General features: G+C 39.0%; 1 protein-coding gene across 1 annotated transcript in view; it reads left to right on the top strand.

Moving 5' to 3' along the window:
• Sorcs3 (sortilin related VPS10 domain containing receptor 3) overlaps nucleotides 1–24,010 on the top strand; it is a 615,406-nt gene that overhangs the window by 570,935 nt on the left and 20,461 nt on the right. Inside the window, exons 17-20 of the mRNA XM_028874644.2 lie at nucleotides 3,321–3,434; nucleotides 7,160–7,331; nucleotides 8,977–9,163; nucleotides 15,393–15,526. Of these exons, the coding sequence (XP_028730477.1) occupies nucleotides 3,321–3,434; nucleotides 7,160–7,331; nucleotides 8,977–9,163; nucleotides 15,393–15,526 (607 nt within the window). The remainder of the gene's footprint in view (nucleotides 1–3,320; nucleotides 3,435–7,159; nucleotides 7,332–8,976; nucleotides 9,164–15,392; nucleotides 15,527–24,010) is intronic.

Raw genomic sequence — 24,010 nt, 5'->3', positions numbered from 1 at the left:
CTCTCTCTCTCTCTCTCTCTCTCTCTCTCTCTCACACACACACACACACACACACACACACACACACACACACACACTTAAAAATAAATCTTTTTTTTTTTTTTTAATTCCAGAATGTTCTTCTTAGGGAACAGGGACCACATTCTGACTAAGTAGTAGCCCTTGGTACTATACTAGCATTAAACACACCTCCGCAGTCTTGATCACCGCTGTATGCCGGGAGGGGCTTCATGCAATGTCCAGCAAGTCCTTCATTCTCTTTCACTTGTTCCTTTACAGCCCACAAGCAGACTGGATTAGATCTATGTTGCGAAACTACCATTTTCTATGATGGCACACACTTTTTAATTTCTGAACTATTCTTGCTCATTCCTTCTTCTGAATCTGAGGCTTTTCCTTAGGTGGGGTTTGGATTATATACATATTCTTAGAAATGGACAGATTTCCCCCTAAACAGGTAGATATTTTACCGCTTTTCTAATCAAGCAACACACAGGGGTAAATTATGTCTTGAGGTAAACTGGCTGTCTGTGTGTGTGGGATCTGGAAGCATACCTCCCTGAGGCAAATCAGACTTTCTGCTGTATTCTGTTCAAATCTCACAATTCATGGGCTTACACCTTTCCCCAGGAAGCTGAAGCAGCCAATGTTTGTTTGTTTAAATCCTGCAGACTCATGAGCTGGGAGGGAGGCTGGACAGTGTGAAAGAGTTTAATATGCACTTAGCAGAAATTAATGAAGAAGTCCACAGCTTGGAGGCAGCCAGTTTCGGTTAGTGTTGTTAAATATTAATGAGGTGCTTTTGCTCTTTGGGGCAGAACAGCACGCTTGATGCACCTTTTTTAATTACTGCAGTGCCAACAGGTAGCAGAGCTGAACAGAACTGCTGAGGATGGTTACATTTTGCAAAGAGCCTTGAAAACATTTCTATCTTCCCCAAGGCTGCTTAAGAGAAGCATCCTTCCTTCCCAAATTCCCAATATTTTCTAGGGTCAGCAGGATCGGTCAACAGGTTCATCTCATAAAGCCATAGGGGAGTTTTCTAGGAGGAGTATGTGTATACCACAGCCCAGTGCTTTTGTGCATAAAGAATGCTTGGGAAGTCAGTGTTCAGTGGTGTACTGACAAATGTTTAACTACTAGGGAGCAATCACTGAATGCTGTATGGATTCCCACAATGACCAGTTTCAACATTATACTAATGACCAAGGAATGGAGAAGAGCTAGGCAGTAGCCTCGCTTTATGCAGTATTCCTACCAGACAAATACATGGATAGAAAAGACCTTGAGACATAAATACTATAACAATATTCATATGTAACTAGCATATGTTGTATGTAGTAACATATATACAGTATGTTATAACTATATAAAACTAAAAAATGCAGTAAAGTAGTAGACTCTTATGTGTTTTGTGTATTTTTATTGACTTTCAAATATAATTTGTGTGAATGAAATGTCATATAAGTTAATTTTTAATAATTGCTTTAACAATCATTAATTACCTGACAAAATTCCCCAAATTTTAAGACCAGACTTCATGGGCTATTTCAAGCTACACTAAGACCGGATGAACTACGGGCCAGGAGCCTCTACTACTAGTGGACCAGACACTTGTCAAAGGATTCACCTGGCAGAAGTATCTCTTTTGCTTTCCTTTCTTCCAGCTTTATTGAGCATGGTTGTATCAAAGCTTCTCTTGCAATCTACCTTCCATTGATTGACAACTCTGCTCAAATGCACTCTAGTAACCTTTTGGGCATTGGAGATACTTTCTGAAGTTAACCCTACAGTGTCAATGAAGCCTCACACTCTTCTTACAGAAATAGACACAATGCAGTGGGGTAATTGGAGAGACTGTGTTTTAATGTAATTTATGACATTAATTTGCTCTATAACATTTATTATAGACAATTTAATTGGTGAAAATAAATGACAATATAGTTTCCAACATATTGTAGCCCTGAAAACTGTGTGCAGTGAACTAGGGATATAGGCTTATATAACCTAAATATGAGAGAAGTATAAAGAAGAAACTGCAAAACACAGAAGATGCAATGATCCATACCCCAGGTATATCATACAAAAATAAGTACAGTGGGCTAAAAGGTATAGCTCGGAGTAGTCTGGGGTTACTACATGGATAGTAATGTACATGATCTCATCCATCAGTCAGTACTTCTTTCTGCTGTGTTAGGTCTGGTGCTTGAGACATCTCCTTTAAGGACTGAAGAAACAATTGAGGACAGATCTTGTCACATTTGTTTGATAGGTCATGACATACAATGAAGGATAAATGAGGTATCATTGCATTTGAATACCCATATTCCTTCCATTCCTGTCCTGTATTCACTCAGATAACTTACTTTCAAAGACTATGGGAGCAGATATAATGTACCACAGCACAGAGAACGGCTTGCTAATCTGTCTCATGTTTCCTTCACACTCAGTGGAGCGATATTCTGATGATGAGGTTGTGCTGTCTGGGCTCCAGGGATTCTCTTCTGATGTTGAATGTGGAAACATGGATGGAGAGAGGGTGCTCTCAGTGAGCTCCAGCTGGCTGTGAGAGCGTAATACCCTCCACCCACATTATTACTCCTATATTTTGACATTTACACATCTAAGCACCTTATACAACTCCAGAAGCAGGGGCATGTTACTACTCAGATGCTGTGGCTGTGATTCTGTTGAAGCATGCAACAGAACTCTAGTTTTTATTTTATTTTTAAGAAAGTATAGCTCTCCTATCTAATCAAAAGAAGTTTGAAATTCTGTTGGCATACATGTGAATACACACACACACACACACACACACACACACACACACACAACACACACACAGCACAAAAGCTTGAAAGTAGTTGGATTTAAAGTTAAAATGAATATAAATTCTGTGCAATCATTTTCAGACAGTACACACCGAATCATTACATAGAGATGTACCTTGACCTTTAAAGTCATCTCCCTGGTTGCCATTTACTTATTTAATTAATTCTGTGATTCAAAGTATGATTTTAAATGTATAGTACCCCCCACTCTCACCTCCAAGCCATTGTACCTGTCACACATTTGAATTCATATACTTTCTAGTTTAGATGGGTTTTTTAAATAATCCATTTTTCTCTTCAGACTATAATTCTAAATGATGAGACCATTTTTAAAAACATATATTTTTTTAATGTGTGGTATTTGCCTCACTGGGGCTAATTAAAACAATGAATTATGACTTTGGGGAGGCAGTGGGACATGTATATATTTATGTAAGCCTTTAACATTTGTACACACATATCATTGTACCATGTTTATTTTCTTGACAGTGACTATGGCTATGAAAGACATGGGGAAAGCCAGTGTATCCCAGCTTTCTGGTACAACCCAGCTTCCCCCTCAAAGGACTGCAGCCTTGGCCAAAGCTACCTTAATAGCACTGGGTGAGTCAAATAACTGAAGAAACTCAACGCATTATTGTCTGTTCTCAAAGATGAAATGAAATGAAATGTATCTTGTTGAAAATAATGAGTGTAGCTAGGGTATGTTGTGTCCAAAAAATAAATAAAGTGGGCTAAAAGATAGCTCAGGTAGTCTGGGGTTACTATGTGAATAGTAGTGCACATGATCACATCCATCAGTCAGTACTCCTTTATGCTGTGTTAGGTTTGGGGCAATGGTCTAATTATGCTCTGACTGTTCACTTAGGGGTTATCCTGAAACACTTGGCAAAGCATTTCCAGGAGATGTGTTGTTTTGCCCTTTCCTTTACTGCTTCTATGACCCACGAAAGATCTGCACAGTGGGCAGATGGGACTGTGACACACTTCTCATGTTTTGATACATCTTGTTGTTATCTGAGGTTCTGTGAGTCAGCTTCTGACTTGAGAGATCTAGAGTAAGGCTGATTTCTTCCTTTGTAATAATCTCCCAAAGGGTAGAGAGGATATGAGTGTTCGACCCCACTCTCAGAGAAGCAAAGACACTGAGCTCTCTGGACTCCATGCTCACCTCTGCAAGTGTTTTATCTGCCATCTTAACCAAGTTATTTAACTTCTTTTACTTTGACTCTGTGTGGTTGCAAAGAGAAGTAGGTACAATCTACTAAGGAAGCATAAACATCATGGGATGGCTGTGTTGAGCAGACTGAAATACTCTAAAACCATGATATTTGGGGCAAATATTCAATTTTAGGGGACTCATTCCTAGATGCCTTTCTGGGCATTTCAGTCCCTTAATGTAGTGGTTTTTATGGAATATGTTCTAAAGATTTAAGTCTTTCAATGCAAATTGAACAATTTCAACTTAAGGATATGTACTGTCAGAGAACAAGGAGGAGAACATAATGGTCACATGGAATCATCTGCAAAAGCCAGCTTATAGCCTTGGCATCTTTTAGAAATCATTAGAAATGATTTCTCTTAAGACATTTCATATAATCATATATGGTGATATTTTAATTATACTCAAATGTGTATGTTATAAATAAATAAAGTTTGCCTAGAGATCAGAGGTCATTAGCGAGCCAGGAATCTCTGTATGATCAAGGACAGAGCAAGCATGGTGACCTTTGAGTCTTTAATCCCAGTACCAACCATAGAGACTCTGCCTGCCATGTGATCAGATTAAGAGTGTGGGCTACCACCACCTGACTTCTATTCCTGGCTTGCTAATGACCTCTGATCTCTGGGCAAACTTTATTTATTAACATATAAATAAAAGCACATTTCAGTATAATTAAAATATCACCACAATCATGGAGCATATAGAGCTAGATCTAATTTTAAGCAACATATGTATGCCAAAATAGCAGATATTAACTAAATAAGTCAGGGAGATGAAAAATCTATTTACTTCCTCCCTCAAAGGACTTCCTATAGGACTATATAGACACCTCCAGTTTTCCTAAGTTTTACACATCATCACACTGTATTACACATTACCAACAGCTAACAAAGGAAGTGGTTGACATAAAGTTTGCCTAGGACACAAGTAGCTCTAAGATGCTGATCTTGAGTTAAAAGCTAAGTATCTTGTAAGTAAAGATAACCCAGAAATATTAACTTATAATAGTTGATTTAACTAAATCAGCAATGATCAAAAGGACTCCAGAATAAGTCGTGTATATAATTGTAAATTTCTCATCATGTTTAAAACAATTGGAGGTGAAAATGATTCTAATACTGTTGGATGTGATATATCATTTCAGTGTGCTATACTAACTACATCTCTACCCTTTGATAGCAGCTGCCATACTGGATCATAAAGATTCAGATATAGCTCAGTTGACAGTTGATAATGATGTATTATAATTTCATTTGAGCTGAGAGCTATCTACAGCATTTGGTTTGCATCATGTGGTACCTCCAGAAGAAGGTGTAGATAGGGTGGGTTTAACCGGAGGGTCCAGGCAGAACACAGGGAAACTTCCATCTACAGGTGGCGTGATTCAGACGTGGGGGTATTAAGGAGTAAAAGTCAAATATGACGCAGGACCTGTATCATTAGAGTTTTGTGGCTTTGGGTCTTTTAGAATAAGACACCGTGGATGGATTGATAATCTTGATACAGAGGATGAAAGAAGACAACAGTGACAACAGTGGTGTTGGCAGTGGTTCTGGTGGTGGTGGTGGTGATGATGGATAGAGTGGCAATAGTGTGACATTTCTTTTGTGGTTTTCTTAGAACATCAGTTTTAGAGAAGATGACTAGATCATGGACTTCCTGGAAGTAATATCTCTGTGGCTGATCAGGTTGCAGGCAAGCTCTTGGGTCAGGGGTCAAGGCAATTGATGTGACACCACTGTACATATGATGGTGTTACCATAGAAGCTGGTAGCTTTTTCCCAGGCTAGCCCCTTTTGTAAATTAATCTTACTGTAGCAAAGTTGAATAGGGGTTTCAGACCTGTGCTTCTAATGTGACATTTGTGTTGAGGAGGAAATAAGGATTTAGCAAATGGGGAAATGTATTATTAAATAGCTCAGTGGTTCCAGAGTAAAAGTTACCATTTTCATTTTTTAAAAATTTTTATTAAATGTCATGTGGTGATATATTGTGTTCCCCAATATATTGTGCACCCTAATAAACTTATCTGGGTATCAGAGGACAAAGCCAGCCACTATATTAAATATAGAGGTCAGGCAGTGGTAACACACACCTTTAATCCTAGCATTCAGAAGCAGAGATCCATCCAGATCTCAGGTCACACTGGAAACAGAGCCAGGCAGTGGTGGCACACACCTTTAATCCCAGTACTGGGAAGCACACATACCTTTAATCCCAAGTAGTGATGGCAGGAAGGAGAAAGTTATATAAGGCATGAGGACCAGGAACTAGAGGCTTATAAGCTTTTCAACGAAAACCCTTTCGGGTGAGGACTCGGAGGCTTTTGGGCTGAGGATTTCCTAGAAGGCTTTTAAGCAGTTCAGCTAAGATCCCTTCAGGATGAGGACTCAGAGGCTTTCAGTCTGAGGAAACAGGATTAGCTGAGTAGTTGGCAAGGTGAGGTTGGCTGTGGCTTGTTCTGTCTCTCTGTTCTTTCAGCTTTAACCCCAATATCTGTGTCCAGGGTTTTTTTTTTTTTTTTAATAAGACCATTTAGCAATTGTCTTACAATGTCCCACTAATGACATCCTGGTATGGAGCAGAGATAGGGAAAAACTGTCTGATTATGGGGACTTAAAAGTTTCATATTCTAACTGCTTCCTAGTACAAAGAAAGTTGGAGGTGGCCATGGGGAAATAGAATGGGCCTCTAGCTGACAGAGGTGCGCTTGCTTTTCCTGCTTCACTAGCCCGGTGCACGCCTCCTCTTGTTCTGTGTGGGAGCCAGCATTGATTTTTCTTGGCTGGTTTAGACACTGATACGATCCCTAGTGCACTAGGTGGGATCAATAATAATGTTTAAGGAGCTAGCCTTCTTGAGATGGAGGGATAGCCGCTCCTGAGTATTGTTTGTCTTTGTGAATAGCTGTAGTTTTGGAGGCTTGGCTTTTAAGAGCAACTATGAGAAGTTATTTTTGCTTGCTTCTTTTCTCTTACCCTCCCTTCCTAACACATGCGCGCGCGCGCGCGCACACACACACACACACACACACACACACACACACACACACACACTACAAGCTGCAGCATTGTCAAAAGTGTCTTTTGTCAAATCTCTCTAGGTACCGGAGGATTGTGTCCAACAACTGCACAGATGGGTTAAGGGAGAAGTACTCTGCTAAGACTCAGCTGTGTCCTGGAAAAGCTCCTCGGGGCCTCCATGTGGTCACCACTGATGGGCGCCTGGTGGCAGAGCAGGGTCAGAATGCAACCTTCATCATTCTAATGGAAGAGGTAGGTGACCACTTGGGCGTCTGCAGTCAGAACCCACATGCTGACAATTCCTTGATCTCAGAAAAAGGGAAACAGAGATGTTATTCTTACGTAAGCTTTTATGCCAAGAGTGAGAGAAGAAGAGGCAGGAAATAATACCTATTCAGAAACCCTCTCCGTTCATCTGTAATAAAGACCCAGTTTACAGTGCCTCAGGGATAGATTGCTTGCTTGCTCACTCATTCACCCTCCTTCTCCTCTCCCTCCCTCTGTCCCTCCCTCCCTCCCTCCATCCCTCCTTCATCCTCTATGCACAGAATTGAACTCAGGACTTTGGTTCTGAGCAATAGCCACAGCCCTTAGGTTTTTTGAGACAGTCTCATCTTGATTCTTTTGACATAGTGACTCACTGTGTAGCTCAGGCCAGACTTAAACTCAGTGCAGCCCATGCTCATTCAAACTTGTCTTCTACATGCTTCCGCCTCCTGAGTACTGGGATTGTAGCTTGTGCCATTATGACCTATCTGGATACGTTCTTATCACCTTTAGGATATAACCTGTAAACTGCGAGGGGGAAATGGAAATTCATATTATAGCTGTGGACTTTCAGAGCCTCTCTTGCTTTATTCTAACCTTTAGACTCACTAATTAGAAGAACCTGCAAGCCTTTAAAGAGCCTGAAACACGTGAATGAGAGGATGGGGAAGATGATTGAAATGGTTGTATACAGCATAGCGTTGGCTGCTTCTACATCAGCTGCTGGCTTCATTAGCTCATTGCTTTAATGTCTTCTGCAATCCAGGCAGTAAAATCTGAGTGTATGCTGTCACTCCAGTCCACTTATCTGATTCTTGCTCCCAGTGTGAGATGTTCCTTCTGCCCAAACCAGGGAGTTTCCTAGCACTCTTTGCTGGACTGATAGAGCTGGAAGGCTTGCCTGATTGACAATGCCCTCTAAATTTATATGCAAATTGCTTGGGGCTCTTGAGATCTTCGAAAGGGAGCAAAGCAAGCCAGGAGTTTCTTTTCTTTTTTTCCTCACTAGTCTGAGCACTTCAGAGCCTTTAAAGTCCAAACCACACTTTGAAGGAAGGTGCAGGCTTCTTATCCTGGCCTGGCAGACACCTCATCCTTCACTCACATTGATACTTGAATTAGAGGACTTGGAGATTCAGAGGAGGTCATTATCACAGTTCCACTAGAGAGTTTTCAGGACCAGAGCTATAAAAACTTTCTCAAATGGATGTGAAGAGCCACGATCTTATCCGTTTCAATTGCCTCCAGTTCATTTCCACTTTAATTTACATTTATAAACTCAAGGGTAGTTGACATTGTATGAGGGTTAAGAGAGCACCCATCAGTATTTCATTCACATCTACGTTGCCATAGTGGGAGAGATGTAAAGGGAAAGTATGACCAGTGCACAGTCTTTGGGCAGAGGTTCTGGCTTGTGCATTAGTCAGAGGTTTGTTTCTAAGAAGAAGGATTCTTGCCTCACAGATTCGGAACATTCAGTTCATGGTCTCCGGTTGCCCCGTGTTCATAGTTGGTGCATATAGTGGAAGAGCTTCCACACTTATGATGAAAAAAAGAAAGGAGTGAAAGAGAGAGCGAGAGTGAACAGAATGTTGTGAAGGGAACCAGACCAATTCCTGTTCCCTTGCAGGGTGACCTCCAAAGGACAAACATCCAGCTTGACTTTGGGGATGGGATTGCTGTGTCCTATGCCAATTTCAGCCCCGTTGAGGATGGCATCAAGCACGTGTACAAGAGTGCGGGGATCTTCCAGGTGACAGCCTATGCAGAGAACAGCCTTGGCTCTGATACAGCTGTCCTCTTCCTGCATGTGGTTTGTAAGTAGCTATGAGTAGCTTTCGACTCCTCTTTTTCCCAGTGGGCAACTCCATCTGTCAAAATTTCACTTTTTTTTTTGTTTGTTTGTTTGTATGTTTTTGGTTTTTCAAAACAGGGTTTCTCTGTGTAGTTTTGGTGCCTGTCTTTGTTCTTGCTCTGTAGACCAGGCTGACCTCAAACTCACAGGCATCCTCCTGGCTCTGCCTCCCAAGTGCTGGCATTAAAGGTGTGCATTTTCACTTTCTAGAGTGTAGAGCTAAATCCAGGTTCATGGTGGCTCCTAAAATCATCCAAGTCAAAGCACTGGAATGCACATTGAATTATAATTTAATTTAATGATGCTGAAATAGATTGCATATTTTAAATGTATAGGTAACGGGGCGATATATTGTGTCTCCCAATATATTGTGTGTTCTAGTAAACTTATCTGGGGTCAGAAGACAGAACAGCCACTAGATAGACGTGGAGGCCAGAAAATAGTGGCACACACACTTTAATCCTAGCATTCTGGAGGCAGAGATCCATATAGATCTCTGTGAGTTCAAAGTCACACTGGAAACAGCCAGGCATGGTGACACACGCTTTTAATCCCAGGAAGTGATGGCATGAAGCAGAAAGGCATATAAGGCGTGAAGACCAGGAACTAGAGCCTGGTTAAGCTTTTAGGCTTTTGAGCAGCAGTTCAGCTGAGATCCATTTGGATGAGGACTCAGAGGCTTCCAGTTTGAGGAAACGAGATCATCTGAGGAATTGGCGAGGTGAGGTTAGCTGTGGCTGGCTCTGTTTCTCTAATCTTTCAGCATTCACCCCAATACCTGGCCCCAGGTTTGTTTTTATTAATAAGACCCTTTAAGATTCATGCTACAAGGTAACATTACCAAGGTTCTTTACTTTGTAATACCATTCTAATAGGTTGGTACACATAAATGTGTACGTGTATACTCACATGCAGATAAAACATCTTTTCCCCTTTGCTTTAGAGATTCCTGGAAAGTAAATAAAAATGGAAGCCATCTAGTTGATGGTCCTAGGTTCATTTTTCACACTATGGGTGAAAAATACATAAATCAAACTAAGTGTTTGGCTCTGTTATAAGAGCCCAAGCAGGATTGAAAAAGCACATGTTTCAATTGCCTTCAAGAACTGAATGTTTTAAAAGACTGTTTTCATACATCCAAGGTTATTTCATGTTCATTATATTGTAAACACAATTTTGTGTTGTTCTATAGTCGGCTTCAATGACACTGGTTGCTGCTGGGTGGAAACAGCCACCAAGATTCTGAGATGTTTTGTTAGCACTGGATGCTTTTTGTGTGTTATCTGTCCTGAAACTTGCATCATGTTCACTGAAACATAAATAATATTGTTTCTAGATTGTGGGCTAAGGGAATGTTGATGTGGGCGGCACTGATTCATCATGCCTCGTCAGTAATACGTAGGGGTTTAAAGACTTCTCTGGCCTTTGTTTTAGCAGAAGCCTTTTCCTTATCCATGAAGAAAGTATTCCAACATCCAAAGGATTCTTAAAACCACAAGTTGTACCAAAGACTGATTATACCATTTGTTTTCTAATGCTTATGTACAGATACTGTATATATACATATATATCTCACACATACACTGAATAAAAGTATGACATGTTATGTTTAGGAAAGTCAGCCATAGCCACAGTACAACATTTAATCATGATACTCAGAACAATATGCAGTTGAAGATTTAGGATTTTTTGGTCCATTTCTGGATTTTCCATTTAATAATTTCAGACTATAATTGGCTGTGGGTAACTGAAATTGTGCCAAGTGAAAATGGATAAGCAGGGACCACCATGTACCCCATAATGTCTTTCTAGTAATATGTCACATAGAATGAAAATTACATATTTAAAAGAGTTTAAGTGGATATGAAAAACTCCATTCCTATTCATAACTCAGTGATTGTGTAAATTCTTGTATGTAAATAGCACATTTCTAAAGAACTCCTGGCAGACAGCAAGCTATTTTATCTTCTAGTGAAAAGAACAACAGTGGTATATAATAACAATGTATAGGAAGTAACCTGGACTATAAATCAATTATGTCTCTACAGTGCCAATCTGTACTACATAACCTCTAGATTAATTCCAACTTTAAAATGGCTTAAGTCAAAGCACTGTTTGGCCTCACAGGGTACCAATAGAAATGAACTACACAGGAAGTGCTTAACCATTCACTAAGTCATTCAGGAAATATTTATTGAGTTCTTAATGTATGTGAGGGACTCTACCAGGCACTTAAAAGTCATCAATGCAAGTATGATCCTACCCTTGTGTTATTCTCATCCTATTGAAGAAGAGCTATTTTAAAAAATGAATCGTAAATAAACACAGTGATGAAGATCCTTATATATCCAGTGCAGTATCTCTCTTCCAGCAACATTGGATTAGGAGCTCATATGAGTCCTGGGCTCAAGTTCAAACTGTTTGAATCCTGATTGTAACTCTTTTGAATGCCTAATATAGTCCAACTTGCTTGGCCCTTACAAAACGTGAATTCCTCATCTTAACTCTTAGATTATAAGGAAGCTCTGGGAACCACAGGGGATGGTGTATATGCTAGGGGCACCCAAGACCACTCCTAGGCATGGTAAGTCACTAGGAGGAAACAGAGAGGTTAGCACATGATTTTATCCTTGGGCATTGATTGTTCCAGAGAAGATATTCAAAGCAAGCCCAGCAAAGGAAAAGGCGTGATCTAGAGAAGGGGTCAGTCAATAAAGTTTGCCTGCCAGGCAAACATTAGGATCTGAGTGTGGATTCCCAGAACCCTTATACTGCCTATGGTTGTGGTACATACACATCTGTAATCTTAGCACTGGGTGGTGGGGTCATGTGAAGACTGGTGCATCTATGAGACTGTTTGACAAACTTGCTTAACCAAATCAATGAGTGACAAGTTTAGGGAGCAATTCTGGCTTAAAGGGCGGGGAAGAAGAACATCTCTGATGTCAAACTCTAGGTTTCATGCACATATGCACACCTAAAAGCATGTACATATGCACACACATACATAAACCACACACACACACACACATGCACACACACATACACATGCACACACACAAAAAGTCACATGTGGCATGCTGATTGCTTTAACAAGAAGTGATGATATATAGGGGCTTTCTACCACAGAAAATTAATAGAGACTTGGAGTCCAAAATTCATGATAGTCACAGAGTCCCTATTTGTCTTATATATGCCAAACTCCAACCCTTAGTAGAAAGCAGATATTATGAATAAACCGTATTGTTTTCAAGGGAACCACTCTTCCCAGGTAACTATTGGTAAGGGTTACTCTCAAAGCCAAGTTCCTAGATACAGTCCAGGGCCAACCTTACATAGAGATCTTTTTGAAGGAGAAATTTCAGAAGCATGTTACATTTATCTGCACAGTATGGAGCATGCTGTTTCACACCTGACTTGCTGCATGATAAACATTACTGGTTGTTACAATAATCATTAGCACTTCCTCTTGCCTTTCTGCCTGATACTTCTGCTGCAATTAAAAAGAAGATAAAGGCAAAGAAAGAAAAATAACTTTACATTCCTCTGTCCAAGGACTTATGCCACCTTTGTAACTGATGCAGCCAAGAGTGGGGCTTTGTCTACAGTTGGAAATAACAATATATCCTAGTGTACACACACACACACACACACACACACACACACACACACATACACACACACACAATGAGAGAGAGGGAGAGAGAGAGAGAGAGAGAGAAGAGAGAGAGAGAAGAGAGAAGAGAGAGAGAAGAGAGAGAGAGAGAGAGAAGAAAAGAGAAAAGAGAGAAGAGAGAAGAGAAAAGAGAATATGCCAGGAACGGGCTTATACTGTGGGTTATGTGCACGAAAAGGAAATGTTCCTTGAGACTTTTATTGTGCTCGTAATTCCCTCCAAATCAATCATGGCTGCATTTACCAGACAGTTAGTACAGTGGAAACTGCTCTTGGCCTCACCTTGGGCCATTAACTAACAAAAGAAGTTGTTAGCCACCCATAATAACCAATTTCACACAGATTATTGGACTTTTATCAAAAGGGGAAAAACTGTGTCGGAAGGTTTTCTTTCCCAATCCATTCAGCTCTCTTCTTGCTCTTCCATAATCTGTCCCCATGTTCAAGTGAAGATCTGGCTCAGGATCTTTGCAATAAAATCTGCTCTAAGGTATTGTTTGTAGTAATTAATTTTGGCCAAACATAATTGACCTGAAAGTGGAATAGACGGGACCATGTTAGTCAATTCACAGAAACTCCATCCATTCATGTCTGATGTAATCTTAGGAAGAGGGAAGTTACTTTGTTTTCTTGGGTGTCAGAGAGCCCTCCAAGACTTACAAGTGCCAGAGATGGGAAGGGATTTCCAGGATTACAGTCATGTACAGTTTGGGTAAACTGTTAAATCCTAAGGTTCTCATGAGGCAGCTTGGGAAGAGTCTTCATACCACTTGGGGAATGGAGTGAAAATAGGAACAATAGCTTCTAGGATGGAAGAGCCATCTTCCCAACAAGGGAAGAATGGAAGAACTGGACCCAGGCATAAGGCTCTGCAGTGTTGATATATACCATCACAATTCTCCTCTCCCTCCTGGGCTAGCACCTTTCTCGTGTGCTGTCTATCATTGACCAGAGGAACACAAAACACTGAGAGATTTTCTTTACCTTAACCACTCAATATGAGTAAATAAAACGTTGAAGAGAAGTTGCCAATGTTTTCTCACACCTTGTTTTTGTGGCTGACCTCAGGCAGACCATGTAAAAATAATTCAAATTTGCTCATTTAAATAATTAAAGTGTCAGCCAAGTGTGTACATGAAGTGCCAAGGTTGAAATTATGTGCTGGTAAAGAATCTTGAGGTGCTGTATGTCTGGAGTCAGGGCAGTGAGCTGTAGGCACTGTGTTTTCAAGCTATAGATGAATGAATGCTTTTGATTTTTTCTTCATTTTATCTTTAAACTGACAGAAATCATATGTTAATCTTGTACAGCATGATGTTTCTCGAACACATACATAAATTGTGTGGTGGCTCCATCAGGTTAATTATTACAAACATTACATCCCCAAGTTACTTTTTTAATGGTAAGAACTCTTAAAATTTGTTTTTAAAGATTTTCCAAATGTAATACATGTAATTCACTGTGGTTTACATCAGAGTGCAATAGACTTGTAAAATGTATTTCATATCTTTGACCAACATCTCCCCCCCACCTGTGTCATCCGCTGACAAACAGTATTTTCTGTTGCTTACTTTTGTAAGCTCATAGATCCCACATGTGTGTGAGATTGTATGATACCCATCACTCTGTGCTTAGTTTACCTCTCCTAAAATAGTATCATCTGGGCCCATAGATGTTGTCACAATGACAGGAAGAGAATATCTGACAAGTCTTAAAAACAGAACCTCACAGATGTAAAATTAATATACAAATGATTCTTGGTCAGTATTTCTCTCTCCTCTCTTTATTTTAGATTAAGTGATTAGTCTCATTTCCACCTGGGTTGTATTCATGAATATTCCTCTGCTGGATGGTGTAGCATAGAGCACAGTGCTTTCTATGGTTTCTGAGAAAAGGGGAGAAGCTGCATTATTATTATTTGGGATCCTGACATTTGCTTCTCCTTCATAGGCAGCTATGTTCTTCCCTCTCTATAAAGTGGCCTTGCACGCCTCTGAGTGGCACTTAGTTTGTCCTCCAGATGATGAGGCACAATGGCCAATTGTTAAACTGGACAGAAACCAATTAGCAACAGAGGATAATGGAGGAGCCTTCCATATAATTCACTGACTTCAAGTCACAAAATGGGCTAATTTTCAAAAATAAAACATACTGCTGTTTATCATCCTATTTAATGGCTAAGTGTCTAGTAAACTAGCTTTGTCCTTGGACTGGAGGTTCATAAGTATTCAAGGTAGATGGGCTCACCAGATGTAAATTCATTTCATCTGTTACTCAAGAAATCAGAAACTTAATTTGAATTTCCTGTCATACCTTCTGCTACAATTAAAGAACACACACACACACACACACACACACACACACACCACATACACACCAACATTTTAGGATTTGTGATCATTGCTTTTTTGTTTACAGGTATGGACATGAAGATAGAGATTAAAAGTCAAGGCTGTGGAAAAGTTGATGGATTGTTCTGGGAACATAAACACTGCCTTTCTCCCTTTTTCCTTTAGGTCCAGTGGAACACGTTCACCTTCGAGTTCCATTTGTCGCCATAAGAAACAAGGATGTGAACATCAGTGCAGTTGTGTGGCCCAGTCAAATGGGGACCCTTACCTACTTCTGGTGGTTTGGCAATAGCACAAAGGTTTGGCCCTTTCTCCTCAGTTCAAAGTTGATCGAGACTCATGTGCTCCAGTTTCTAAGTTATTTTGCAGGAACTGGATTGCAGCAATAACTTGTACACAGTGAAGCTAAGAACATAAGAACACACAGAACTGAACAAAATATGCTTCCTGGGTTCAGGTCCTTACCTTAGTAGAAAAGCTTTAAGTAATTGTTAGAAAGAAATAGCCCTTTGAGAAATGGTAAAAATTTGTCGGCTCTTTTTCTTCTGTTTGAAATCTTTAAAGTGTCATTGACTCAATTTTGCTTTAATTTCTGGCCTTTCTACTGATGTGCTAAGTAATAGCAAGGGCGTTGCTTGGCATCTCTGAGATTGAGAGTTCACATGGGTCAAACACGAGCCAGATATCTATTTGTGAGGGCAGGAAATAAAATTGGATGACATGTAAAGAATCCTCATCAACACATGCCAGGTGTTCTGCAAATACAATTCGCTTTAAGGACAGTGATGAGGTGGCTGTGCCTTACAGTAAGCAAGTACAAAGATCAATTGTTGGAACTTTTAAAATGGGTTTACTCCAGGAAATTGTTGGTGATGATGCTGGTGTTGAGTAGACTCTGCAGATTAGGCTGAATGATCATCAATTGCATTAATGTCCTTTATTGGTTTTTAAAAAGCAACATTAAAATTGTTTTTAAAAAATAGCATGTTTATTATTTATTTATTTATTTGGGTGCATGCTGCAGTGCATGTGTAGAGGTCAGAGGACAACTTGCAAGAGCCACTTCCCTCCTTCCACCTGCCATGTGGATTCCAGCAATTGAACTCAATTGTCAGGCAGCAGGCACGTACACCTGCTGAGCCATCCCATGGATCTGAAATGCAACTTTTAAAGCATTTCAGGTTCGTAGAAAATTTGAGAGGGGCATGCAGAAATTTCTCGTCTGTTTCCTGCTCCCACCAATGGACAGCTTTCCTCTTTATAAACATGGTGCATTTGATATAGTTGGTGAACTTTATAAGCAGATGGTTATCACCTAGAATATAAAGTTTATATATAGGGGTCATTCTTTGGGTTTGAACAAATGTAAGAAACAAAAAATAGTTGCATTTCCCCACAATCATCTGTGATTTACTTATTCATCTCTCTCTCCTCCTCAACATCTGCTATTAGATCTCTAGTTTTTCATTTGATAACATCATATAGTTAGACTCATTAGTATGTTCTGTTTACAAGTTGGAATGTTTTTCAGTTAGTAATATGTATTTAAATGTTCTCTATGTTGTTTCATGTCTTGATAGCCAATTTATTTTTCTAAAGATTTTTTTTAAAACTTATGTATTTAAGTGTTTGCTTGGATGTGTACTATGTACTATGTATTTATCTATGTGTACTATGTGAGTGCCTAGTAACCATAGAAACCAGAAGAGGGAATCAGAGTTCCCTGAAGCTGGGGTTACAGATGGTTGTGAGCTGATGTGTGGGTACTAGGAATTTAAACTGGGTCCTTTGAAAGATCAGTATGTTTCCTTAGCCACAAAGCTATCTCTCTAGCCATTGCATCTTTGTGTTCCCACCAGCAATGGAGAATAGCTTTCCTACTTCTTATCCTCCCCAGCATTTGATGGCATTATGTTCTGAACTTTGTCATTCTATCAGGAATGTGGTGGTATCTCATTTGAATGTGCATTTCCCAGATGACATATTATGTGGAGAACATGCTCTATGCTTCCTGGCCAGCTTATGTTGTGTTTAACGACATGGCTATTGTTCTAAAACCAAGATGCTTGCTTCAAACTGTTTATTGTTTCTAAGATTTACTCACATATTTCACATAACAATTCTTACAACTTTTGCAGATATATCATCACTGCCTATTTCTCTTTTCATTCTCTTGACAATGTCTCTTTCAAAGCGTAGACACTGAAGTTTAATGAAGTCTATCTCATCAATCATGGAGTGCTTTGTGACTTTGATGTTTATCTACAATGTCACTACTGTATACGAGACCATCCAAGTTTTATCTTACATGATATGCTAGGGTTTCTAAAACTTTGTGTTTTACATTTAGGTTTATAATCCATTTTAGTTCATCTCTGAGAGCAGTAAGGCCTGTGGCAGGGTTAATTTGCTTGGGTGTGCAAATCTGCTAGTATTCCAGTTTGCTTGCTTAAAACTTTGTCTTTGCTATGTTTTGGTACCCTTGCTTCTTTGGCAAAGATCACATGTAACTCTGTCTATTCCTTCTCATTGATCTTTTCTCTTCCTTCACTGTCACCATGCTGGCTTGATTGCTGTTAAGCTTGTAGTAAGTCTGAAGCTGAGGACAGTTTCACATTAATATTGTATTGACTTGCACAGGTCTTTTTCTTTTCCATACAAACTTACAATAAGTTTGTTGAGATCTAAAAAAATTACTTTTCAAAATATTTTATTGGGGATGTATCATCGATATGTCAACATGGTAAGATCTAAAACTTTGACATAGTAAGTCTTCGTATCCATAGACATGGAATGTTTCTCTGTTCATTTACTTAGCCCTTGATTTCTTTCAACGGAATTTCATAGTCATATGCAGATCTTTCAGATATCTTATTAGATTTATGGATAAGTCTGACATTTCATTTTTAGTAGTGCTGATGCAGATGGCATTGATTTTAATTAAGATTTCACATGTGCATTACTGGTATCTAATAGAATGATTGACTTATGTATATTCACCCTGAATCTTGAAATCTGGCTGTATTGAACTAAGAGATCTCAAGTGTTTGTTTGTTGTTAATGCTGTTTTGAATTTTTTTAAAAAACTTTTCATTGATTCTTTGGGGATTTCACATCATGTGTCCTGATCCTGTTCATCTCCCTATCCCTTCATATCCTTCTTCTGCCCTTGCAACCTCCCTCCTTCTTTTAGGGATCCTATGACCTTAAATTGTATGCTTCCCAGCACACACACACACACACACACACACACACACACACACACACACACACACACACTTGTGCACACACGGTGGCCAGGTTGGGTTGGAGTTGAGATAGTATCTCTTTTCCCATGACGGTTGGACTAAGATAAAACCCTTGCAAGTTAGGCTTTAATTTATTAGTTTCTTCTAGGGACAGATATTTTTTTAAAGCTACAGTATATTGATGTACTAGAAATTATCCCTTATCCCCTCTTTCTGAAAGAAGCACAAAGACACATTTCTCCAGTATTTATGGGAAACCCTGGCCAGCTGCTGTCTGTAAAATTTACAAAGCCATGAAGGCTCCTTATGACTCACTGCATCCTCCTTGCAGTTTTAACCATCTTACTCTTGTTTACTTTGAAGATCTATTATGTCCTTGGCATGCTTATCTTGGCAAAGTCAAGACAGCAATTAAAAAAATAATACAAGCAATGTACCAAATTTGGAAGAGTTGAATACTAAGACGCAAAATTACTATTCAGTTTTTAGTTAGGAATGATGATGTGAATTCTACCTCTATCCTCACTCCTGAGAGGTAAGGCTGGGATGTGCCTCACTCCTAATCTTGTATGAGATAACAGCACGATACAGTAGAGAGTACATGGGTCTGGGACTTAGAGTCATGTGGTAGGTTGCCAGAATGGCTGTCTTAGGCTATCATGAATATTTGAACTTGATCAAGTTGTTTGTCCTAAGATGTCATTCACTCACTCTCTCATATTGCCTATTGTAAAAAAATCAAAAAACAACTAAGATAATACATATTTCAATGTCACATACTATATGGTCACCAGCTGTATGCATTGTAATATATCACTTAATTAGATCTATTAGAAATAATGGTGAAAGATAGAAAAAGATTCATGGACCCAGGAGACTTTCAGTTTGTACTATTTCTACCTAGCAACTTTAATTTAACTTTGTATATATGGGTGACTAATGCTTTTGCATTTCTGGATTTTTTTTTAAGAAGGGCAACAGATAGTCAGGTCTAAACTTGGTACAATAGAAAGTCTCTCACAGTGTACAACCAGCATCCCAAGTTGAAACACTTGATTAGTTGAAGAAACAGATCTCAGACTCAGAACCCCTAGGTCCATGCAACACATGTCATCGCTCAGCACAAGAATGCTGGATTACTAGGAATGTTTATCCCCTAAGCGTTACTGAGCAGTCATTTTTCTTTAAAAATCATGAGATATAAAAAGAAAAGAGGAATGAGAAAATCACTGGGGGAAAGTTTATTTTTCCCTTGAGAATGTGAGAGTTTGGCTTCTATTTGGGGAATTATTTTCTGTTAATGTACATTTGCTTTATCATCTTTGCTGAGAAACCACTGTATGTAATGAGGCAAATTCTTGGATTGGTCTCAACATAGAGATTTACTTGGCAGGCAACAGGAAACTAAAGATGCAAATGCAAAGTGTCTTTGCAATAACTATTTTTTCCAGAGTGCTGATCCTAAAATATTAAGTGCCTAATAATGGTCTCTATGTATTTGATTTAAAGTAACTAATGAATGGAAAAAAACGATTGAAAATTCTGGTTTTGATTTCCCTGATAATTTCATGTTAGCTTGAGTTATTGGGTCTTTTTGTTTCAAGTTAGGGAACATCATGGATTCTGCACTGAAATCTCTCTCACACATACAGATGTTATGACATATTATGAGATTTTAAGTGCATATTGACAATATAGTTTTAATTTTTTAATTGATCACTAGAGGTATTCCCTTGCTTGAGAAATTCCCATCCACAAGCTTAAGAATGGAGTACAATATACAAGCACCCAGGTCACAAAGGTTATTACCAGTTGATATTTGTTTCCAAAGAACAAAGCTAGCAACACTTGAAAGGTGAAAGTATAAAATAATTTCAGAAAATGACAAACTTGGGTTGAAATCCAGACAGATTTTTCTTTGTTCTAGTCCCTTGGTCAAAACATTTACTTTCATTGAGTTTCAGTTTTATTAACTGTCAAGTCCTAGTACTAACAGTAATAGCTACAATTGATTATTGCCATGAGCTTTAAGTAAAGAATACTCATGAATCACTTAGAACATGGCTAAGCATTTGGGAACATCGATGACATTTACCTATAGATAAAATCTGATAGGGTTCTATAGGTCATATAACTGTCTGAAAAAAAGTTACTTCCTACATTTGAAAGAGACACATTTTCAGTGCTTTCTGATATCACCATGCGAGAAACACATTAATGAAGAAAGGGGCCACATTACACCATGATTTAGCAATCACCACATTTGACTGGAAAAGGAATGAGTGTTTTTGTGTGTTTTGGTGAGTGTGGTCAACTTTAGAGCTGTTTGACTCCCTATGACTAGCAAACTGCTCTTTAAAATGAACTAATTCTAATTTTATTTATTCCTAGCATTTGCTTTATTTTCTGAATATTCATTATTTTTTAATCATCAGAACAGCTTTATTTATTTAATCATTAGAAACCCCATTTTATAGGAGACACTTAGGCTGATAACCTTGGAAGTTAGTTTAAGGTGTGTGTATACCTACTACATGAAGTAGGAAAGTTCACTCAGGTAGTTAAATTAAATAAAAATATTGATACAAATAAACTGACCCTCTAACTTTGTAGCCAGTCCTCATTTTGATGCTATTAATATCAGGGGCAAAATGCATGTACAACATTATCCCTATCTTCAAAGAAATTGTGTTCCATCTGAAAAGACAAGATGAAAACACATAAAATAATTGGTGTGGATGTGTGATGTACAGATAAATAGAAAATAATAAGCATTCCTGAGACTCAGCTGTTGGCTTACATACCTACAATACTATCAGCAGGGGACATGAAATTGTATCAGGCCCTCCATAGATCGTTTTCAGAAGCTTTTTTTTCCCTACTAGATGTGAGGAATACAAAGCAGGGTAAATTCCATTTGTCACCTTCAAGAAATATATTCTATTTGATAATATGAATTTAACATCCAGGAAAATGAATAGGAAGGGAAGGCAGTCAGAACATACACATATAAGCCAAGATGGGCATCCTAGGTAGTGATGGATGCAAGCCTGTGAGCCACAAAGAGTGTCACTTATGGAAATGGTCCTGAGCTGGCTTTGAAGGAACAGCATATCTGAGGCAGAGAGAAGAAAAGATCAAGGTGTAAAAGTTAATCTTTACAAGTGGCTGTGTCCTGTGTGAATCGAGTCATCCAAATCAGAGAATTCATTTTGGGTAGACATTGGAAGAAAAATTTTTTAAAGTAGAAGGATCAGACTTCTTAAAATATATTTTTTCCTTTTGTCATAAAAATCCATATTTAAGGTAAGATGATAAGAAATTAAATTAGACAGAGCTATCATGAACACATGATGCTTCAACAGAAATACCCCTCCTTTGTCTCTCCCCCTCGCCCTCTGTGTGTATGTGTATGTGTGCGTGTGAGAGTGTGTGTGTGTGTGTGTGTGTGTGTGTGTGTGGTGTTTGTGCATACGTGTTAAATCATTTTCAACTATGAATTTTCACATCAATCCATAGTTATAACACAACTATAAATAGTGTTTTGCTTTATTTCTTTCTTGCTTTTGGCGTATTTAAGTTATTTTTACATAGTTCTCAGCATGGCATGCCCACAATTATATATTCCGCCTTTTTATTTCATATGATAAGCACATTTCATACATTGCTGCATAATCTACTGAAGGTTTTAAGTGAGGCAAGAGTAATGATTTCATTGTTTGTTCAATTTGGCAGTGGAAGATTTGATCAAGGTGCACATTTTAAACTGTGGAGATTTTTATGATGTGTGACATTCTCATGACTCACTGTGTAGACTGCTGGTGTGGTGTAGCCTGTACCCAGAGATTTCCCTGCAGCTCACTAGTCCATTAGTCAAGTGGAAATCTTATAACTAAATAGTTTCTCAGAGCTTTTATTATTTGTTGCCAGGCTCGGTTGGATAATTTGTGACCTGTCACATGTGAAGGACTCTTCACTATGAGGAATGTAACCCGAAGCCTAGGCAGGGCATGAGGTATTATTCGAAGGGCCCCACTGCCAGCTGGCCCTGCAGCTAGGACAAAGCAGAGGCAGAAAAGTCAAGCACCTGCCTGCTGGGTTTGTGGGTCTCTGAATGGCCAATTTGCTGGGATTAACAGAGGTCTGGCTTAATAAATGTGTCTGCATGCCTAATAGATTTGAGTAAATGAACCTTAAAATACTTTATTTAATTTAGCATTGGGCATTCTATATCAGTGGCCAATGAAGAAGTTAAGGATTCTGTTGACTGTTCCAGCTTTGTGGGGAAGGTGAAATCAGCCATGTTGCCATAACTGCTGATGAAAAACAAAAGCAATTTGGAAAACAGAATTAGCTTCTGTATTTACCTAGCATTGATGCCTGTCTGTGGCCGGCCACCCAGAGACCAAGCATCCCCATCCATCAGCATTTGTTTGCTATGGCTCTGTGCCCTGACTGGCTGCTGTGATGGCTCACATTCACCCACCTCTGATGATGTGTTCCCTTTGCCCTTCAGCCCTAAGTCCTTCCTTGGCTCTGGGACACTGGGAAGCAGCCAGAGGAAGACAAGATAAAATTTGCTAGGATGGGAGGGAATGAGGTTCTCTCAGAGGAGATGCTGTTGATCAAAACCCATAACCAGCTAATTCTTGGAAGAATCTTCTAGAGAAGGCAGAGGACCACAGGTCCCACTTAGAGCTGACAAAGATGACAAGGGAATGGTGAAGGTTTCCTGAAGAAGAAACTAGGAACAGAGGAGAAAGGCCTTGGTAGTGAGTGAGCAATGGAAAGACTGCTAAGGGGCAGGAAACTGGACAGAAGGACAATTTAAGATATTCACCATCTGAGGGAATAGTTCAGAGTAGAGAAAAATAAACACATTTTTATTATCCCTTTTAAAAATCTTTCACCTAGTATTTTGTGTAAAAAATTTCAGATATACAATAAAATGGTCAGACTTTTACAAGGAACTGGATGTAATTCCTTCCTAAACTTATATCTACTGTGTGTACTGTGCAAATTATGTTTATTATGGAAATATCACAAGTCTATCTCTGCATTACTGTCTATGCATCCATTAATCTTGATTTTTAAAAATTTATTTTAAAGTAAATTTGAGATTATGTGCTTTGTTCTAAATCATTGAGCTTGCAATTCATTGTCTGTGGTTCACAGTTGCTTGAAAGTTTTCCTCCTTGGGGAATATAAAACTTATGAACAATGGAATATATGAATCTGCAGTGTGTATTTACAGTTTGAAAATGCATTCACTGGGTAGCCTACCTGTGATGATGCCTTATCATTACCCTTCTCCAAGTTTCCTTTATGTTCTCAGCCAATCCCCATCCCAGAGTCCTCCTCATCACAGCTTAGATTTGCCTGCTACAGAATATCATAGGAATGTAATCACATAATACAAATTGGTCAGTTTCACCTCTTGTGGTTTTGACAGTCACACATCTATATTTTTATAGGTACCGCTGTATATGCATGCATTAATATTCCTTTTTATCTGTTGTATGAATATCCTGTGAC

The sequence above is a fragment of the Peromyscus leucopus genome, chromosome 1, assembly GCF_004664715.2.
Source record: "Peromyscus leucopus breed LL Stock chromosome 1, UCI_PerLeu_2.1, whole genome shotgun sequence".
Taxonomy (NCBI): Eukaryota; Metazoa; Chordata; class Mammalia; order Rodentia; family Cricetidae; genus Peromyscus; species Peromyscus leucopus.
Note: the sequence above shows the minus strand (reverse complement) of the source record. Positions and strands in the feature narration are given on the sequence as shown.